The 21613-nt window shown below is 46.8% G+C and overlaps 1 protein-coding gene across 5 annotated transcripts in view; it reads left to right on the forward strand.

Annotated features, from left to right (window-relative positions):
• Positions 1-21613, forward strand: part of UBA6 (ubiquitin like modifier activating enzyme 6) — an 87034-nt gene that overhangs the window by 42008 nt on the left and 23413 nt on the right. For all 5 annotated transcript variants that reach the window (XM_054991212.1, XM_054991211.1, XM_054991215.1 and 2 more), the window contains 7 exons: positions 1181-1247; positions 2024-2167; positions 3477-3544; positions 6506-6584; positions 7144-7224; positions 9578-9655; positions 11452-11633. In XM_054991212.1, coding sequence (XP_054847187.1) covers positions 1181-1247; positions 2024-2167; positions 3477-3544; positions 6506-6584; positions 7144-7224; positions 9578-9655; positions 11452-11633 — 699 coding nt within the window. The remainder of the gene's footprint in view (positions 1-1180; positions 1248-2023; positions 2168-3476; positions 3545-6505; positions 6585-7143; positions 7225-9577; positions 9656-11451; positions 11634-21613) is intronic.

The raw sequence follows: 21613 nt of genomic DNA on the forward strand, positions 1-21613 counted from the left end.
CACACTGTGCCATCTGCCTTGAGTCTCAGTGAGAAAGGCGGACTATAATTGATGCAAATAAATAAATAATAAAGTTTACTGAGGATAATAATACACATTTCTGAGCTGGGGGATTTGCGAAGTAATACCATGCATTCCGTTTCAGTCCTTCACACTAGGAAGCCCACTTAAAGGAGCCTGTCACTCCAAGCACCCCAAAATTGCAAGGCAGCCCACGGATGCCAAGAGGTACAGTGCAAGGGGAAGTCAGAATAGCTGCCTGGACGCTAAAAGGTCCAAGATTGGAAGCAATCCTCAGAACATCTTGGATAGCAAATATTCCAGAGAAGAAGAGCAGTAAGGCCACCATCTTCATCACAGGCCAAAAGCAGGCAGAGAAGCAAACACGTAGACCGTGTGCCAGCAGAAAATCTGCCAGTCTGAAGACAGGCCTAGTCCTGGGCAGGCCAAGCTTGTGTTGCCAGATTCCAAGGAGGGTTCCCGGCATAATAAGTTGACCAGAGATCTAGGAGGGGAAGAGAAGGACGGGTGTATGCCGCGGCAATAGCTCAAAACCATTTACAGATTTTTAAAACTCATACTCCGCTTTTCTCCCCAGTGGGCACCAGCATTCTCCCCTCCTCCACTTTCTCCTCACGACAACCACTTTATGGGATAGGTTAGGCTGAGAGTGGGTGACTGGCCCAGGGTCTCCCAGTGAGTTTCCATGGCAGAGTGGGGATTCGAACCTGGGTCTCCCAGATCCCTAGTCTGATACCCCAGGCATCACACCACACTGGAGGTGATGCCAGCACCATGATGGAGGCGGGGGGGGGGGGAGAGAAACAAACCGAAACACAGGCTTGTTGGCAGTGCATTGCCCGTGGCGTTAAGAGGAAGGAAGTGGCCCTTGGCTCGACATGCGCTTCTTTCATCTCCATTTTCCTTGCCTCCTGGGGCACCAAGCCCTTTCCCTGGCTCTTCCTGTAGCCGCACAGGCAACAGTGGCATTGCAGTGGCCTAAGGAAGACTCCATTTTCAGCTGCAGCCTACCTGGTGAATAGGCTGGGCAGTCGTTCCACTTAACCTTGGATTTCTTTCCTCACACCTGATGGAAACTCTTCCTGCCTTTACTGTGAGGCAAGTTTCTGTTCTGTTAACGATGGCATTACAGTTCAGTTCTCTTTGTGTGGGGCTCTAGGTGTCTTCCGGATGCTGAGGAGATGCTGAAGATAGCCGTGTCCTTGAGGGAAAGGTTGGAAAGCAAAGTGAGTAGCCTGCCTTCACTGCAGCCTTGACAGGAGGGCTCAAGGTGGAATCTTGAATATGAACATCCTGGGAGAATCTTCCCCTCCCATTTTTATCCCACCCTGTCTGCGAGGAACTCAGAGCTGGGCCCCTGACTGTCCCTTTTGTCCCTGGAGCAGTCCTGTCAAGGTGGGTCAAGTGAAGAGAGAGACTGGCCCAAGTCACATTTTAAGGCTCAGCGGGATTTGAACTACTACCACACTGGCGCACCGCCTTCCCGTCTTTACCTGTAGTATTTATTTAGATTTTACCTATGCTTCCACTTTAGAATCCCGCTTGAGGCAGCTTACAATTATAACAACGCCATAATATTAAAGACAAGCAGCATAAATACTTACCTATAAAATAGAAGCAGGTAAACAAAACAGGTAAGATGAACCCCTCCAATTAAATGCCTGGGTAAAAAGATTAGCTGGCAACCCGGCAGAGGGCCTTCTCAGTGCCGCACCAAAACTCTCTCCCCTGAGAGGTTTGCTGTTGCCCTCTTCCGCCAGCAGGTGCAGAAGACTTCTTCTTTCGCTTGACGCTCTCTCCGTGAGCCTCCCTTTCTCCCAAATGTTTTAACTGCAAAAAGCAAAAGAGAGAACCTGAGAACTGAATTTATTTGAGGAATGAATTACCTTTATGTACTTAACGTTGTTTGCTTATGTCTGCTTTTGTGTGGATACCACTTCAGTGAGATAATTACATCTTTGAAGAATATGAATACCTTTTTGCTTTTTGTTCTTAATTGCAGCCTCAGGTTAATGAAGACGTCATAAAATGGTTGTCAAAAACAGCTCGGGGATCTTTGGCGCCCCTCACAGCCGCACTGGGTGGCATTGCCAGTCAAGAAGTCTTGAAAGCCGTCACGGGAAAGTTTTCTCCTCTGCAACAGTGGGTCAGTTTCCTTCGCCCTGGGACAGGTTGCCCCAGCGGAGCTAGAGAGAGGAGTGCTGTGAGAATGCAGTTCTCTTTCATGGAGGCCACGCGGGAAACTCGTGTTCTCCGCAGCAGAGGTTCCTGGTCTTCTTGAGCATTTGGCATCCTGACACACGGTGGTGGGAACAGCTGCAAAAGAGTTGGAGCCAGCTACAAAATACTGAGAAGCAGAAGTTGTGCTTAACACGATGCTTTTTAAATTGAGCATACTGTTAAAAAAATATATTCTTGCAGCTTACCTTCAGTCACTCAGTAAAGATTATTGTATTTTGGTGGCAGCTGCTGCCAAAGCAATGTTTTTTGAAGCTGCATGCCCAGTCAGATCTTCAGTGGCCCGTCAGAAGCCCTGCTGGGTAAAAGCCCCCCACCTGGCCCTACCTGTTTTCTAAAAGCATTTGGTAGGTGCCAGGAAAAGTATTGGAGGACGCCAGGGCACTTGTGGGCAACATGTGGAGGGGGGGGGGGCTGCTGCTTCACAGCATCTCTTGCATTGCTTATTAGGTCCACAGCAGATTGGGAATTCCGGGATCCTTTCTTCCGTGTGAGGGGAGACAGATGAAAAAACAATTTTAGCTTTGATTTTGATTTGACCTGTACAGTCAGTCAGATGTATTGATAACTTAAAAAAAATAGATTATATGATTTTGTAGTTTCATTTCCCTCTGTCCCCCCATTTTCAAATCAATAAAACATACATATACTGTTACCCAGTTCCATGGGACAGTTGAAAATATTAATTCCAACTTTGAAACTGCCAGTATTGCCTAATATTGTATTGACATACCTGCATTTGATTGCTATCAGTTTTATAAAATGACTAATTTTTAGTAGGGTAAAGTTTTCTGTGGAAAAAATGAAGTGCTGAAAAGTTTTCCATAGAGTGTATTATTATTCTGCCTAACTGCAGATGAAAATACTGCTCTTAAGAGTTTCTGCTCTAGGCACTGAAATGTGCTGTCTCAAAGCCTGAACGGACACACTGTGGGGGAAAACAGCTTCTGGTGAGAAGCAGTCAATTGTACCGTAGGCCAAGTTTGTTCGTGCAAGGAACTTGTGTGTGCCTGTATGGGAGGGACATTTTTTAAAAGGAGCTGCCCCATTCTGAAATGCTGCACTCCAGGATTTTACTGCCCTGCCCTCATTCTTGGAAAGTGTAAATCAGGTCTAAAAAAAAAAAGCGTTTTCAGCCTGAACAAACTGACTAGTTTTGAGTATGGTTGAAAACATTGTAAAGACATCGTCTCTAATGGATGTTTTTCTTTCTTCAGCTGTATATTGATGCCCTAGAATTGGTCACATCACTAGAAGAGGCCAGTGATGAAGAATTCTTTCCAAGGTAAACGTTCAAAAATGGTGAGGCTACTTGGAACGTAAGGAGGACATACAGATATCCCTGCTGGATTAGGCCAGTGGTCTATTCAGCCCCGCATCCTGTTCCTAGCTGTGCCCAGCCCGATGCCCCAGGGAGGCCCATGAACTTGCACTCTCTCCAGCTCTGATTTCGCAGCAGGCCTGCGGTATGATTTTTAGATTTTGATCATGAGTTATCACCGACAGTTATTATTATTATTGATGACGTGTTTTTGTTACCCCGATCGTGCCAGTTCTGTTCAAAGGGTCGGAGACAAAGCCATCTGAATCCAGCCAACTTCGGACTCGTTAGTTGGTAGCTGTAAAAACAACCAAGAGTCCCTATTGCATGCGTGCACAAACACACACACACCTATTGTGGCATAAGGTGTTGTGGACTAGAGCCTGTTTTGTCACAGGTATGACTTGTGCATATAAATGTTTCTACATGCACAACTGAGGCAGAGATAAAAACAGCCACCTGGGTCAGTGCTGTTCAGTTCAGTGCACGAGGTCATTGGAACGGTGTTCCTCTCAGTGGAGGGACTAAGCCCATGACAAGAACTAGCTAATCACTGCTGTTATATGAAAGGGAACACAGGCTGTGGCAAAGAAAATGCAAGTCTGTGATCAGGCAGGCAAAAAGGGACTATGAGGAACATATTGCAAAAAACATAAAGACCAACAATAAACGTTTCTTCCAATATATTAGAAGCAGGAAGCCAGCCAGGGAGGCAGTGGGGCCCCTGGATGATCAAGGGGTAAAAGGATTACTGAAAGACGATAGGGAAATGGCCGAGAAGCTAAATGCATTTTTTGCCTCTGTCTTCACCGCAGAAGATGAGAGGTGCTTGCCCACTCCAGAACCGCTGATTTGGGAAGGAGTGTTGAAAGACCTGAGTCAGATTGAGGTGACGAGAGAGGAGGTCCTATGACTGATAGACAATTTAAAAACTAACAAATCACCAGGCCCGGATGGCATACATCCAAGAGTTCTGAAAGAACTCAAATGTAAACTTGTGGATCTCAAAGATACGTCACCTTTCATTAACATCTGCCTCCATTCCTGAGGACTGGAAGGCAGCTAATGTCACCCCCATCTCTTTAAAAAGGGTTCCAGAGGAGAGCCGGGAAATTACAGGCCAGTCAGTCTAACGTCAATACTGGGTAAGTTAGTGGAAACCGTTATTAAAGAGAATTAGTAGACACATTGATGAACAAAAGCTATTGAGGAAGACTCCGCATGGGTTCTGTAAGGGAAGATCTTGTCTCACAAACCTGTTAGAGTTCTTTGAGGGAGTGAACAAACATGTGGACAAGGAAGATGTTTTCTACCTGAACTTCCAGAAAGCTTTTGAGAAAGTTGCTCATCAAAGGCTGCTAAGTAAAGCTCAATAGTCATGGGGTAAAAGGACAAGTCCTCTTGTGGATCAAAAACTGGCTAATGAATAGGAAGCAGAGAGTGAGTATAAATGGGCAATATTCACAGTGGAGCGTGGTAAGCAGTGGGGTACTGCAGAGCTCAGTATTGGGTCTGGTGCTTTTTAACTTGTTCATTAATGATTTGGAGTTGGGAGGAAGCTGTGAAGTGGCTAAGTTTGCAGATGACACTAAATTGTTCAGGGTGGTTAGAACCAGGGAGGATTGTGAGGCACTCCAAAGGGATCTGTCGAGGCTGGGCGAGTGGGCGTCACTGTGGCAAATGAGGTTAAACGTAGCCAAGTGCAAAGTAATGCACATTGGGGCCCAAAATCCCAAATATAAATACACAATGATGGGGTCCAAACTGGCGGAGATTGACCAAGAGAGAGATCTTGGAGTCGTGGTAGATAACTCACTGAAAATGTCAATACTGTGCGACGGCAATAAAAAAGGCCAACACTATGCTGGGGATTATTAGGAAGGGAATTGAAAACAAATCAGCTAGTATCAAGATGCCCCTGTATAAATCAATAGTACAGCCTCATTTGGAATACTGTGTACCATTCTGGTCACCACACCCCCAAAAAGATATTATAGCACTGGAAAAAGTGCAGAAAAGGGCAACTAGAATGATTAAAGGGATGGAACGCTTCCCCTATGACGAAAGGTTAAAGCGCTTGGGGCTCTTTCGCTTGGAGAAATGACGACTGAGGGGTGACATGGTAGAGGTTTACAAGATTATGCATGGGATAGAGAAGGTAGAGAAAGAAGGATTTTTCTCCCTTTCTCACAATACAAGAATTCATGGGCACTCGATGAAATTGCTGAGCAGTCGGGTCAGAACGGATAAAAGGAAGTACTTTCACTGCCACAGAAGGTGGTGGCAGCTTCAAGCATAGACAGCTTCAAGAGGGGATTGGATAAACACAAGGTATAGATGGAACTCTGTCTAGGGCAGTGAGGCTCCGTATTCTTGGTGTTTGGGGGGCGCAATCAGTGGGAGGGCTTCTAGTATCCCTTCCCCACTGGGGAAGACCTCCTAATGACACCTGGTTTTGGGCCACTGTGTGACACAGAGTGTTGGACTGGATGGGCCATTGGCCTGATCCAACGTGGCTTCTCTTATGTTCTTGTGTTATCTTTATGGACCTGAATTGTAGCAGAGCATCTTATGTATCAGGCTAATTACTTTTAGTAAGTGATCATCTTCACAATAAACAGTAATCAGTTGTACACACCTAGTTCTGATTTTTTTCCAGCTGCTACAGCAATGACCCAGGTGGTCTTTGAAATGCAGTGTGTGCTTTGGGCTGTGAACAGTTAGTCTGCCTTTGACAGCAGCGTCCCCACCTGTTGCTGGGGGTTGGGGGGGGAGGGTATGTGTGTTGGGGAAATGTTAACTGTAGTGTTTCCTACATACTACAATAACTCAGGTACAAGGTATTAAGTCAATCAGTAACCATTTTCTCTCTCCCTCTCTCTGCCGTTGTTTTTTCCTCTTCTACCTTAAATTTGGTTGGAACAGGGGAGATAGATACGATGCCTTGCGGGCCTGCATTGGAGAGACGTTGTGCCAGAAGCTGCACCACCTGAATGTATTCTTAGTAAGTATGGCTTGTAGAAGTCTGTAGTGAGAGTTTGGTAAGTGTAAGGGTACTAATGTTTACATGCCCTCTGTTTAAAAAAAAAAAAAGCTTTTGGAAATTATTTCATTGTGCATAGCTGTATTGGATGCCTGCCCCTTCTTCGTAAAGGGATATTTATTCAAACTTGCTCCATCATGAAGGCTTAGAGCATAGAGCTGTAAGGTAAAATATATAACACTGTCTGTTAAAGATTAGTAAAGAGCATGTCAATATTTTGAACAGTCGTTAATTTATTTTGTGCAGTACTTGTGAGCCCTAGGCTCTGGAGGTGGCTTCCATTTCCTGTATAGAATATCATCTGTGTATTTATCATTCGCACCCTGGAAATTGGTTTAAAATTTTTATCCAGTAGAAATGGTTATTTATTATTGTAGCAATTCATCCATTCGGCCTTTTTATGGAAAACACACGTGCTCAGTCTGTTTAGATTTATCAGACAAAAAAATATGATTGAGAGTTTAGCTGTATAAAGGGTGGGTGTTATAATAAAATCTGCAATTTCGCTTTAATTTTGTAGGTTGGTTGTGGTGCAATAGGTTGCGAAATGTTAAAAAATTTTGCGCTCCTGGGTGTTGGCACTGGCTCGGAAAGCGGCCTGGTACGTTGCATTTTCCATACCGATTTTGTGTTCCTTTGACTGTGTTTGACTATTTATTCTGCTGTGATCTTAGTGAAGGCAGATCTGATAGGTCTTCTTGTGTCTCGTGGAACTTGAATGGGGAGCTCCATCCTCTTAAATTTTCAGCAAAGCATCCTGTATTAATTGAAGACATTTTTAGTCTGCCTTTCTCATATGGAGGACTTAAGGCAACAGCTGACAATGATAGCTAAAAAGCAATACAAAATTAGACCAATTGGAAAACAAGTAAAACATCATTGTCAGAAAATATACAAGAGATCTACTAAGCAAATGCCCATTGAAACATTTCTGCCTTACAGTGTTCCCTAAAAGATAAACATGAATGCTTCCGCCATTCAGGAAGACCATTCCAAAATGTGGGGGCCACTAATGGGAAGGCCTGGCAGATTTAACGAGCTGAGCCTGCGAGAAGGGAGAAGTCAGAGAGCTGGAGCTGCTGTGTGGGAGAAATCATGCTGGGAGAAATGGTCCTTTGCTAGTGGTATCCTTCCGGAGCAGCTGGCTGGGATGGGGATTGGGGCACTGTAGTCCGCTTGCAGTTCTGCCTGCAGGACTGATGTCAGGTCGTGTTGGAGGATACTCTTTGACTCCATGGCCTTCAGGGCTCTCTCCCCCGTGCACTTCAGCTTCTTTGTGAGGCTGTAATGAGGCTGTAAAGCAAAGTCTCATCAGGTGAAACTCCATTCTCTCTTTTCCATCTCAGTCAGGTCAAACAGGGGATGTTCTGAACCGGTGGAGCCTGGAGGCAGTAATAGGCTGCTTGAGGGCCAGGACTGACCCTTCCCAGAACGCAGCACTTAGTCTAGATACAGATAGGTCCTGCTGGTCAGCAGTGTAGCCAGTCGAAGATGGTGTGGGGTTCCACGCCTAAAAGAGCAGATTTGCAGTTTGGGGGTGCTGCTAGATCTGCTGCAGTGGGTGGGGGGCACAGATTTCCTTTGCGCAACACAGCACCATTTGTCAGCTTTGATTGGTGCAGCTGATTGCCATGAGGCTAATCAAAGAATGCTGAAGGCATCCAGGCTAAGCGTCCTTTTATGATGGAGTAGCTGTTTTGGAACGAGTGCTCCCGTGCAGACATAAGGATGAGTCTTCCTGGGGTCTTCTGAAGCCCTTCCTGTCCCAGTGAGATGAAGAAAAGTCAGGGTTGGCTCTTTGGTTTGGGGAAGAAGGAAGTGGGCACAGGAAATATATTGTGGTGCCCCATTGGGGATCACTGTTAGTACAAAAGTGTAGCAATCCGATTGCTCATTGGTCATTAAAGTCTTACGATAACTGCCCTACCTGCTTCTTGGCTATTACCTTTCAATTCCCGCTGCCTATCCCTGTACATACCCGCCTATTAATTAAGATCTTCACCTCTGTTGATTCCTTTCACTATGAGCAGTGAGGTGAGTAGTTATGGTTGAAAAAGCCTTTTTGGTTGGGATGCCCCTCTGCCTGCCCTTCGGCTTTCCGCTCCAGATGAAGACATGTTTATTTACCCAGGCATTTTGTTGTGCTTTGCTGGTTGGAAGAGATTGGCCTGCATTCCACCAGTCAGCAGCACAGCTAAATGTGGACCTAAATGGAAAGTCTCCTTGAGTGGAAGAGCGGATGAGTGGATGATTCACTGAGTGGGGTGGTGGGATGTAGCCAAGCATTATTACTAGTTGGTTTTTAATGCTGCGTTGTTTTACTGTTTTCTTAATCAGTTCACTCATTTAAATTTTTATTTAGTCCTTCTGTTGGTTTTTAATGCTCTATCAAAATTCTGATTGAGTGACTTTTCAGTATTTCAAATTTTATTGGACGCCACCTCTTGAGCACCTGTATTGCCTGAGAACTGCAGGATATGATTTTTTAAAAAAATTAACAAGAGTTGTGGAGATTCTTATTTTGAAGACTCCTAGGAGTCAGGATTTATTGCGCTAAGCATAAACTAAGTTTCAGGTTTCTAGGTGCCATCAAAATACTCTAACAAATTTGATACCCACACAGGTGAAATTCTCTAAAGCACCTTTTATATCACAATCTGCCATGTGTAAAATAAGTCTGAATAAATGTTATTGCATAGTCTCAGTTGGAAATAATTGTGTTTCTATACGAGACCTAAGCACATTTGTTGAAATAAAGTGTGTCTTTTTGGATCAGATTCTGGACAGGATGTCTAGTGTGGTTCAGAGAAGATGGTTGAAATATACTCTGGGAAATTTAAGAATTGTGTGTGGGCATGTCATTGACTCCAGTGGGGCTCAGTCTGACTTGAAAAGGTTGAGAGGGTGAATTATTTTTAGACATAATATCTGTCTTTCTATTTGTCTGACTTTAGGTTACAATTACAGATCCAGACTTAATAGAAAAATCCAACCTAAATAGGCAGTTTCTCTTCCGGCCACATCACATACAGGTACGTCATAGTAATACCTGGTTTAATTATTTAGGTTGGGAGTTGTTTTGGATGGGGAGCTCTGACTCTTGAAAGCTCACACTCTTGAGAGCCAGTTTGGTGTAATGGTTAAGCACGACAGGACTCTAATCTGGAGAGCCAGGTTCGATTCCCCACTCCTCCACTTGTAGCCAGCTGGTGGGTGACCTTGGGTCAGTCACAGCTTCTAGCAGCTCTCTGAGCCCCACCCACCTCACAGGGTGATTGTTGTTGTGGGGATAGTGATAACATACTTTGTAAACCACTCTGAGTGGGTGTTAAGTCATCCTGAAGGGTGTTATATAAATCGAATGTTGTTATTATTACAATTTGAAAATCTTGTTGGTCTCTAAGGTACCACTGGAGTCAAGTCCTGCTGGTTTGATAACATAAAACTTTGATGTATGTAGATTTAAAAAAAACAATGGTTAGTGAAATGAACTCCCAAAGAGCTTTTTTAGTGTTTCTGTGGAGTATCGTCATGTGATAACCTTAGGGGCAGATACTGTCCCCCTCCTCTTTTTTTCCCCAAGGTATGCTTGGTTTCAGTCCTACATTCAGGGTGGGCCCATTCTGGGAGGGATGGAGGGATGGGTATAAATATTTTAAATAAAGAGTGTCCATAAAGCACATGCTTCGCTTTCAGGCAGTCCCAAGTTCAATCCCTGCTATCACCCGTTGAAAACAGCTTACACGGCAGAGCTCAGAAAGGTCTACTTGAGACCATAGAGAGCTGGTGCCAGTCAGAGGTACTAGGCAGTACTAAACTTGATTGGACCAGTAGTCTGGCAGCACAAGACAATACATGCATGTGTTCATATGAGTTGGAGCCAAGACAGATGAGACGCCTGATGCATGGAGGACACGCGTCAGTTTCCCACAAAGTTCCACGGGAAGTATAGTGAGAAAGAACCTCTGCCAGGGAGAAGAGGAAGAGAATCCCTCATTTCCCTGGCAGAGGTTCTTTCTATAGGCATCTTATCTAGTCCACTTGGCCCCCTTTCGCCGCCGCCAGCTCCTCTTGCTCCCCTAAAAGCACTCGGCAGCCAGAGGGAGCTGAGCATGTGGGCGGTGGCAAGAGGGAGACAGTTGCGCCGGTGGCGGCCAGAGGGAGCTGGCAGCAGCGATAAGCTCCTCGTCACTCTCCCCCCCCCCCCCGCGTGCTCTCTTTGCTCCCCTAAATGCACTTGGCAGCCAGAGGGAGCCCAGCGTGCTGGTGGTGGCAAGAGGGACAAGGAGCCTATCGCTGCTGTCAGCCTCCTCTGACTGCTGCTGGTGCAACCGGCTCCCTCTTGCCGCCGCCTGCATGCTGGGCTCCCTCTGGCTGCTGAGTGCATTTAGGGGAGCAAGGGGAGCTGCCGGCGGCGAGAGGGAGCCGAGTGGACTAGATGAGATGCCTTGAGAAAGAACCTTTGCCAGGGAGAAGAGGGATTCTTCAACATGCTTAGGATTGCCCTAAACTCTTGCACCACAGCTAAATAGAAAACAGTCCTTGTAGAATGAACTGCTAAGTAAGCTTCAAAAGGGGGATAAGAATTTCAGTTGTCTTTCAGCTTTCTAGTGTGAAAGAACTTGTCACTGTAAAGCAAAATGCTTCGTGCTATAACGTACTGGTGCATGTTCTTTATAATGTATAAAAGTTATATCCTGGTTCACTGAAGAATTAGTATTTATGAATGAATTTTCCTGTCTGAGCTGTTCAGAAGTTAGTGTTCTCATATGTCCTAGTCATCTCCTGTTCCATCATTAACCAAAATGAAATATTTTAACTTGCTTAGAAGCCCAAAAGTTGTACTGTGGCAGCAGCAACACTGCGCATTAATGGCCAGATGAAGATAGACCCCTATCTTAACAAAGTGTGCCCTGCTACTGAGAACATATACAATGACAACTTTTACACCAAGCAAGATGTCGTGGTTACAGCACTGGACAACGTGGAAGCAAGGAGATACATTGACAGGTAGGCGCAAGGCGCTGAGAACTCCAAGTATGTTGCGTTTCCTCAGCTGATTTGTCTTGTTTTCCTCTTGTCCTGGCCAGGTAAAGGTGTAATGATGTGTTACTATAAAACGTGGAATGCAAGTTGGAAGCCAGGAATGGGGATGCAGAAAAAAACAAAATCCATGTAATTTATTAATGTATTAATGCCAACCAAAATGATAGAAAACATTATGCAAGCTTTTGAGCTCATCAGAATTTTTCAGCAGGCTTGACATTAAAAAAACAAAATGTTCTTCAGAGAGGAAAAATGCAGGTTTTTCAGGTCAAGATATTGAGACACATTCTTGTTCGCATTTGGTGTTAGCTGCTAAAGGGCTCCTAGTTTAATTGCTGTTGCTGTTAAGTTCATTGTCCGTCTTCTGTGCAGTCCCACATGGGACTGCGCACGCGCAGGCCTGCCGACCGGCTCTTTTTTTTACTAGTTAACTGTCCACTAGGGGGCGCCCAACCGGTAGTGCGCATGCGTGGCCTTTCCCGCCAATATTACCTCCGGTGGGCGCCCCTCACCCTCCAGTTTCTTCTTTGCCGCCGACCGGTTAGGATCTAGTTCGTTCGCTGTCGAAAGAAGAAAGTGAAAGTAGAAGAAATCAACGACTGTGAGTGTGCTTTTCTCGGACACGATGTCTGAAAAAGCTCTTTTCAAAAGGTGCACGACGTGCTCCACAAAAATGACCCGGACAGACGGTCACTCGGTCTGTCTAGAATGCCTGGGAGAGACACATAACGTCCCAAAGTGCGAGCACTGCCAGAAATTTACGCCCAAGGCCAGAGCCGAAAGAAAAGCTAGGCTAGAGGCTATGTTATGGAAGAGAGCCATGCGGGCGACTAATGGAGCGGAGATCCCTCCTAAAGCCCCTTCTGTTAGTGGGAAATCGTCCCGGAGCGTATCTTCCACGGCAAAATCGCTTTCCCCGGGGAACGCTAAGGACACCGATCCGGGTCCGAGCGCAGTGACGATCGCTTCACGACTTTATAAGTCGCCGGCGAAACCGAGCTCGAGTCCGAAGAGTGGATCGGATCCAGCGACTTCGAAGATGGAACCGAAGATCTCGGAACCGAGGGCTTTGGAGTCGAAGGGTTCGGACCCCCGTCAACCGATCCGGTCCTCCAGCGTCACTCACTCGGAATCTAGAGGTTTGGATCCGGCGAGGCCATCGTGTACTCCGGTTCCGGGAGACTCCGCTCCGAAATCTTCCGAGCGTAAACACAGGAAACGGTCTGGTGAAGAAGACCACTCGGAGGAGCCTTCCAAGAAGGTTAAGAAGAAGAGCAAGCAGAGACAGACGGCCTCGGTGCAGACTGAGACCGAGTGGGAGAGACCGAAAACCCCTTCCCCTCGGATCCGATCGCCCTCCTGCCTTTCATCGGCTGACGAGTGGGATCCCCGTGAAGGACCGTGGCTAGCCTCTCCTTCCCGTGCGAGGCGCCGCAGGCAATCGGAGCAAGGCTCCCCTCTGTCTTATCGGTTCCGATCGGACACCTTCGGTTCCGACCCGTTGCGACCGTACCGATCGTACTCGATCTCTCCGGCCCGTGAGGACTGGGACCCACCTGGCAGCGCTTATTCTCACTACGGTTCCCCAAGACGGGAGCGAGGGTATCCTCGGTGTGAGCTTGATCGGGATCCGAGCCCGAGTCCTCCATCGGATCCTTCACCCGATGAAATTATTATCGGTTCCGGCAGAATTTCACCGACGGAAGACTTCCGCATGTATGCAGAACAAATGATGCGTATGGCTCGTTCCTTGGAATTAGAGGTGTCTGCGGTGAATCCGACGCCTAAGGATAAGATCTTACGTCACATATACTCTGGAAATCCTGCTTCCATTGCCTTTCCCATCGTAGAAGGTTTGGAGGAAGTTATCACCTCTATCTGTGAGAAGCTGGCCTCCATTCATCCTACTTCACGCAGATTGGAGGCATTATACAAGACCAGAGATGATGTTTGCACTTATCTCTTCACTCATCCTCCTCCATCGTCTCTTGTTGCTGAGGAGATGCAGTCGAATCAGAGGCAGAGCATTCATGCGGTTCCGGCTGATAAGGAAAGCAGGAAACTGGATGCTCTGGGGAAGAAGGTGTATTCTTCTGCTGCCCTCACGGTGAAGATTGCGAACTATTCATCGATAATGGGGGCCTATCAGATATTCCTTTGGAACCAGATCGCGGTGTTCCTGGATAAGCTCCCTGAGGACCAAAGGGTCTTAGCCAAGGTCATTATGGACGAAGCATTGTGCTTGTCGAAACAACAGATTGGAGCCGGCCGTAACACCTTTGAGTCGGCATCCAGAGCCTTAGCGTCAGCTGTTGTTCTCAGGAGACATGCCTGGCTGAGGACAACTGCTCTTCCGCCTCACACCCGGAGCAGAGTCGAGGACATGCCTTTTGAGGGAAAGACCCTCTTCTCTAGCAAGACGGATGAATATTTATCCCAAAAACGAAAAGACCGCCTGACGGCTCGATCTTATGGCATCGTCCATGCTAAACCTTATCAATCCAATCGGCCTCAGTATCGTTCTTCTTTCTACTATTGTAACCGGAACCAGAGATACCAGCCGTATCCTCCCTATGGTTCGTTTAGACAACCTCAAAACCAACAATCGAGCTCCTTCCAGAGGCGCAGATCTAACTACCGCCCACGGCAGAATCGTCAGAGATCGGCTGATAAGGAACCAGCCTCCCAACCAAAGCAGTTCTGACTAACCGTTGACCAGACTGTTGTGTTTGGGGACCGTCTGGTTGGTTTTAGTGCATTCTGGAGGGAGATCCAGTCTGACAGCTGGGTGCTTGATGTTATAGAGTTTGGTTATAAAGTTGAGTTTGACGTTTATCCAGAGTTGTCTCTCCCTAATTTTTCATTTGATTCTTCTTCCCAGAAGCTCCAGACGGCTGTGCTGGCGCTACTTCAGAAGGGAGCAATTTATGAGGTTCCTCAGGGAGTGTCCCTTCTGGGGTTTTATTCCAGGATGTTCATAGTTGACAAGAAGGATGGGGGAGTCCGCCCCATCCTAGACCTTAGAGGCCTGAACAAATCAGTGAGACCTAGAAAGTTTAGAATGTTAACTCTATGGATGGTCCTGCAACTGATGCCTGAGGACATGTGGTTTGCCGTCCTGGACCTCAAGGACGCGTATTTTCATACTTCCATTCACCCAGATCATAGAAAATATTTGAGGTTTCTTTGCAATGGCAAAGTTTTTCAATATCAAGTGCTACCTTTTGGTTTATCATCTGCACCTAGGGTCTTTACTAAGTGCATGGCCCCAGTGGTGGCTTTCCTTAGGCGTCAGGGGTGCTCCATTTTTCCTTATTTGGACGACTGGCTTCTGGTTGCCCCGTCCCCTGGCCTGCTTTCTGAGCAGATTGGTTTTGTGGTGCGCACTTGCACACGTTTGGGACTTTTAGTTAATTTCCAGAAGTCGGCTTTAGTCCCCTCACAGAGGGCAAATTTCATAGGCATGGCCCTAGATGGGGTAGCAAACAGGGGATTTTTGCCTCGCGAGCGTGCTCTACGCATCAAGCGCATGGTGCTGTTTTTTTCCAGATGCCGATTCCAGCCAGCATTGGCTGTTCAGACCCTATTAGGTCTTATGGCTTCGGCCACAGCGGTCACTCCGCTGGCCAGGTTGCATATGCGACCTCTTCAACTGTGGATTTGGCGGTCCATGATTTCCTTTCAGCCCCTCAAACTAGGAGGTATTCCATTCCTCGCTCGGTTCTCAGATCCCTCATGTGGTGGGTTTCTGAGGATAATTTGCTTAAAGGGGTTGCCTTTGGGTCAGTACAGTGTCAGGTCACTATATCTACTGATGCCAGTACAATAGGTTGGGGTGCTCAGTGTGGATCCTTTAGGGCCCATGGGACCTGGTCGGAGCAGGAACAGAACCTCCATATTAATATGCTGGAGTTATTGGCTATCCGTTTTGCCCTTATCGCATTTGCAGATATGCTAAATCACAAGACGGTGCAAATTCTCACAGACAATTGCACGGCCATGTTTTACTTGAACAAGCAGGGGGGCACTACTTCTCGGGCCCTCTGCGAAGAAGCGATGCATATCTGGGAATGGGCAGTAGACAGGGGCATTGTCTTACAAGCAGTCCACATTCCAGGGACTTCGAATGTGATAGCAGAAAAATTGAGTCGTCTGACTGTGGACAACCACAAATGGACTCTCGCAGACTCGGAATTGAATGGCCTGTTCGAAACTTGGGGATTCCCCGACGTGGACCTGTTCGCTTCAAGGAGCAACAAGAAAGCTCCTCAATATTGTTCTCGGGGAGGTCTGGGTCTGAACTCTTTGGGGGACGCCTTCCAAATTCCTTGGACAGGAGCTCTCTTTTATGCTTTTCCCCCTTTCCCATTGATAGCCCGAACGGTCAGCAAGGCTCTCGGGGACGGTTCTCTCATGATATTAATCACTCCCTTTTGGCCACGTCAGCCGTGGTTTCACTTGGTGATGCAGCTTTCTCACGGTCTATCTTATCGGTTCAAACTGGTACCCAATCTCCTCTCTTTCAGAGGGGTACTGTATCACGATTTACCCAGACTGAAACTGACAGCATGGTTCCTTCAGGGGTCCCAGGGTTGTCTGACAGAGTAACAGAAATCCTAGTTAATGCTAGGCGAGATAGTACTCGTAAGTCCTATGCTGCTAAATGGAAGAGGTTTGAATCTTGGGCTGCAGAGACAGAGTTAGATGTTTGGAACTGCCATTTGGGCCCCATTTTTGATTTTCTACTATCCCTTAAGGATCAGGGCCTTTCTAATTCTTCCGTGAAGGTTTATTTGGCGGCCATCTCCGCTTTTCATACAAAGATCGATGGCCGGCCCGTGTTTTCCCATAGTTTGTCTAAATCCTTTATTAAGGGATTACAGAACATGTTTCCTCCAGTCAGAGAGATTGTACCCCAGTGGTCACTCAAGTTGGTGTTAACTGCTTTGATGAGGGCCCCGTTTGAGCCATTGGCTTCATGTGAGGTTAAATTCTTATCGTATAAGGTTGCATTTTTGGTAGCTATCACTTCGGCCCGTAGGGTTAGTGAATTGGCAGCCCTCAAACAGGACCCTCCTTTTCTCAAAGTACATCCCAACAAGGTGGTTCTTAGACCAGATTTTAAATTTCGCCCTAAAGTGGCTACGCAGTTTCATACTTCACAGGACATTATTCTGCCTGTGTTTTTTCCCACACCTACAGATGTTTCTGAGCGGGCATTACATTCGTTAGACGTACGTAGAGCGGTTTTGTTTTATTTAGAAAGAACCAAAATGTTCAGGAAGGTTAATAGCCTTTTTGTTTGTTATGCGGGTCCCCGCAAGGGAAAAGCTGCCACCCCTCAGTCTATCTCCAGGTGGGTTACGATGGCCGTGAAGACGTGCTATTCCCAATCGCATGTCGAGTGTCCGCTTGAGGTTCGGGCTCACTCCACCAGGGCTCAGGCGTCTTCTGCGGCCTTCTTGAAGGGGATTCCGATACGGGACATATGCAGAGCGGCTACTTGGTCTTCGTCGGAGACTTTTGCCAAACACTATGCCCTGGACACGTTGGAACGCAAGGAGGCGGCTGTTGGTCAAGCTGTCCTGCAATCGCTTTTTTCGTAAGAAGCATACCCTCCTCCAGGTAAGAGGCTTGTTAGTCTCCCATGTGGGACTGCACAGAAGACGGACAATGAAAACAGAGTTTCGCTTACCGTAACTGCTGTTCATTGACGTCTTCTGTGCAGGCACACAAACCCTCCCTCCTACCCCGCTATGCTTCTTCCAGGTGGTTTTTCCTCTGGGAGTCGGCGGCATAGGAGAAACTGGAGGGTGAGGGGCGCCCACCGGAGGTAATATTGGCGGGAAAGGCCACGCATGCGCACTACCGGTTGGGCGCCCCCTAGTGGACAGTTAACTAGTAAAAAAAAGAGCCGGTCGGCAGGCCTGCGCGTGCGCAGTCCCATGTGTGCCTGCACAGAAGACGTCAATGAACAGCAGTTACGGTAAGCGAAACTCTGTTTTACAGCACTTGCATTCTGGGAAGGATAAGAAAACAATTTATTTATGTCATTTATAGTCTGCCTTTCTCACTGAGACTCAAGGTGGATTACATAGTGTTAGATTAGTACAATCAGTAGCAAGGACAAGGGCAGGCATTTCCGTACAATGTTAAGAACATTTCCATAAACAATGTCATAGGGTAAATGAATACAAGTTTACAAAGACATAGCATTAACAAGGATCCAATATGAAGTTGAAGAATTGCTGAAACAGAACATAATCAATCGTAGGACTGACATTAAACAACATGAAGCACAGGTAGTATATGGGAATACGTATTTAAGGCAACAGATAATATGAAAGGCAAAATAATGGTGAAGTCTATGGTTCCTAACTCATTAGCGAAACATCTGAGACCCCCTCCCTACAATACCTCCCTCCTATCTGAGAAAAAGGCCTTTTTGGATAATTTGGTTTTGCATTGTGTGTGGAAAGCCAGGAGCGTGGGGGCTCTCCTGATCTCAGGCAGGCCGTTCCGTAGGGTGGGGGCCAGAGTCATCTCATTTGAAAAAGGTCCAGCAAGGCCCAGATGGTACTCAGAATCCTGGGTGAGAAGCATAGTTTCCTTTGCCGGCTGAGACCAGAAGGAAGCATTCAGTCGTCTTTAACAGTATTTGAGGTACATTGAAGACTGGAGTGCCCTCTCCCTGGTGTATAGTATTTTCCCCCTTTCCTTCCAAGTATTACCCACAATTTCATGTTTCATGTGCAGCAGTGAAAACAATATTCCCTTCTAGCACATTTATTATTTTAAGAATTTATTCTCTACCTTCCAACCACAAACCCAATTTCTGACAGCTACCAACATAATTTAAAAAACAATTAAAATTACTATACTAGAAAAACCATTCAATTAAGAGAATGCTAAACAGTCAATAATAGCAAAAAGAAAATTATAGTTCAACTCAGTCTTCCTGTGCAGCCCCTCATGGGACTGCGCATGCGCAGGCCTGCCGATTGTGGAGGTTTTTTAAAGCTCTCCTACCACTAGAGGGCGCCCCACCTCCCATTGCGCATGCGTGGCCGCTTTCCCGCCGAAACAGCCCCTTTAGGAGGCAGCGTCTTCGAGCCGAGGGTCCCCAACTCGAGTGGAACTGACGGAGAGAGTCCAGCGGTCGAAGTTGAAGGAATTGGTCACACCACCGGCTCCAAATAAAGAGAGTTCGGTTCCAAGGGAGAAGGAGACTTTGGAGGACGAACCACCCAGGAAATGGACAAAAAATTCCAACTATTGCTCCACCAGAGATTGCTCAGGTCTATCTTCCACTGGGAGCCATAGGGAGGAGGAAGTGATACTCCTAGACCACCCTCCCACGCCGTCGATCCGGACCAGATCCCCTTCACTTAGTTCCAGATCTAGATTGATGCTATCCTCTATGGAAGAGGGAGAACTCCCAAGGAGGAAGTACCCTTCGAGACGATCTCCAAGAAGGGAGCGTTATTTCCACAGAGATGAGTGGTACTCGAGTGACCCACAAAGTGGTGAGATAGATGTGGGCAGGACCTTTTTTACAGATGTTCTTCCGAGGAAGTCATCACCTGAGCCACCGAGAAGGCACCATTCCTTTTCTAGCTCAAGAATGGCATTCCAACCATCAGAACCAGATGTGGGACAGGATCCCTATTCCGGGAGGCGTATCCCGACTCCACCATTGGAACCGTCGCCAGAGGAAACCTTTGGGGATCCTGGGGAAATATCCCCCACAGATGACTTTTAGTCATACACCGAGCAGCTAATCAGGATGGCCAAGGTTCTGGTGATTGGTCAGCAGAACCAAAACCAAAAGATAAAATGCTACAGCATCTGTACTTGGGCTCCACATCCAATATAGCCTCCCCAGTCATTGAGGGGTTCACGGACATGATGAATGCGCTGTTTCAGAAGCCAGCTTCAGCCACAGCGACAACGAAGAAGGCTGAGAGCCTCTATAAAGCAAAGGATGAGTCCTGTCCTTTCCTGTCTACCCACCCGCCTCCATCCTCTCTTGTAATGGAAGAGCTACAGTCAGAACATTGCCAAGGCTCCTATTCAGCCCTGTCTGATAAGGAGGGGAAGAAGCTGGATGCTTTAAGAAGGAAGAGGTATTTGTTCGCAGCTCTGAGTATAAAGATTGCCAATTATTTGGCAATGATGGGCACCTACCAGGTTGTGCCTGTAGAATGAGATGTCTGCCTTCGTAGACAAATTACCTGAAGAGCAACGGCCACTGATAAAGGTACTGCAGGAGGAAGTTATTCGGCTGGCCAGGCACCAGATACATGCAGGTCGCAACACGGCAGTCGCTTCAGCCAGAACGATGACCTCAGCAATAGTGCTAAGATGACATGCTTGGTTAAGAGCAACAGCATTACCCACAGAGACATGCACAAAAGTTGAAGACCTCCCGTATGAAGGAAAGCAACTGTTCTTGGACAAGACTGAGGAGTACTTGTCGCAAAAGCGCAAGGACAGATTGACCATGCAGTCTTATGGTGTACTACCCCTCCTGCACAGCAGGGAGGGAGGAAGGTCACGATATCGACAACAGTCCTCTTACTGAGGAAGGTCATACTGCTACCAACCTTATCAGGGGTACACGTATCCTGCCCAACGCCAACACCAGGCTATGCAAGGCACTTTTATCTAAAGGAAACAAGGCCACAGGCAAAGGCGCAAGGGTCCCAATCCCACCACCCTTAAGGAACAGTCTCAAGCCCAGAAGCAGCTCTGACTGGCACAGGAGTCGGACCCCATGTTCAGGGAATGACTCCATAGTTTTTCTTAGCCCAGTGTGTACTTACATCAGATAGTTGGGTGTTAAAAATCATTCTCAGTGGTTATAAAATTGAATTTGAACATTATTCACGTTTGATGTTGCCTATTTTTTCAGATTCACTTGAGTGCCAGGCACTGGGGAATGAGCTCCAAACCCTATTGGAGGGCTTCAATTAAACCAGCCTTTTTCAGGTTTAGCCCCACATCGTCTGTATGGGATAATAATATAAAATCATTTTAAAGAGCTTTTGTGAGAATTACAACAAATATAGTGCATGTGAAGAAGCTCTTTGAACACTCGAAACCATTACAATAAATGCTTTTATTGGATCTGATATGTAAGGCCTACTTGTGCACATAAGTCCAGTGCTCATTATGGTTGATGCATGCTCTGTGCGCGGCCAGGGCTTTCTCCAGCACCTCACCCTCACGTATAATCTGTACTGCCCTGCCCTGCGGTTCTTAATTCTAAAAAGCAGCAAAAGGGAGATGTCAAGACCCAGAGACGCTTACTCCCGTTCCTGGGCCCTGAACTGCAGCCACTCCCAAGTCTGATAGGAGCTTCCAGGGACTCTGGTCCTCTTTACCTGAGGCTTTTCTGAGGGCATGTACACATTCAGCAAGTAACTCTGGAGGCAGATAAAGTATATTTGTGGTTTATTAAAGATAGATTATAAGGAGTGTATGCTGAGAAGGAACTGCTCTTCAAATTGGCATTAAGGCAAGCACAAAACAAGGCCTAGCTATTTCTAAATACAAACTAACTGGCTAAAATCAAGCTGGCTGTCTAGCAATCTCTGACTTGGCTTCATGGCTGGTAGTTCTTATCAAAGGCTTTAGAAAGGGAGTCCATTCCCTGCCATGCAACTCTAGGCATCTCGGTAGTGTACCATGGAAGCAAGAGCCTCTCCCTCACATGCTGGTAGACAGATACTAACTAGATAGGCTCCACAATACAATCAAGCAGCCACTTTCAGGCCTAGGTTCACTAGGCCCATGAGTCAATCAGGGCTTACGTATGTAATTGGCAGTGCTAGCATGAGAAAATATGAGAGCAGTGATTGAAACTGTTTACAGCTGTGTTCCCCCAGAGTTCTCAAGGCCAGTTCTCAAGGCAAAGCCTTACAGGTGTGCCTGATTAGCAA

The sequence above is a fragment of the Eublepharis macularius genome, chromosome 11 (genome assembly GCF_028583425.1).
Source record: "Eublepharis macularius isolate TG4126 chromosome 11, MPM_Emac_v1.0, whole genome shotgun sequence".
NCBI classification, from domain to species: Eukaryota; Metazoa; Chordata; class Lepidosauria; order Squamata; family Eublepharidae; genus Eublepharis; species Eublepharis macularius.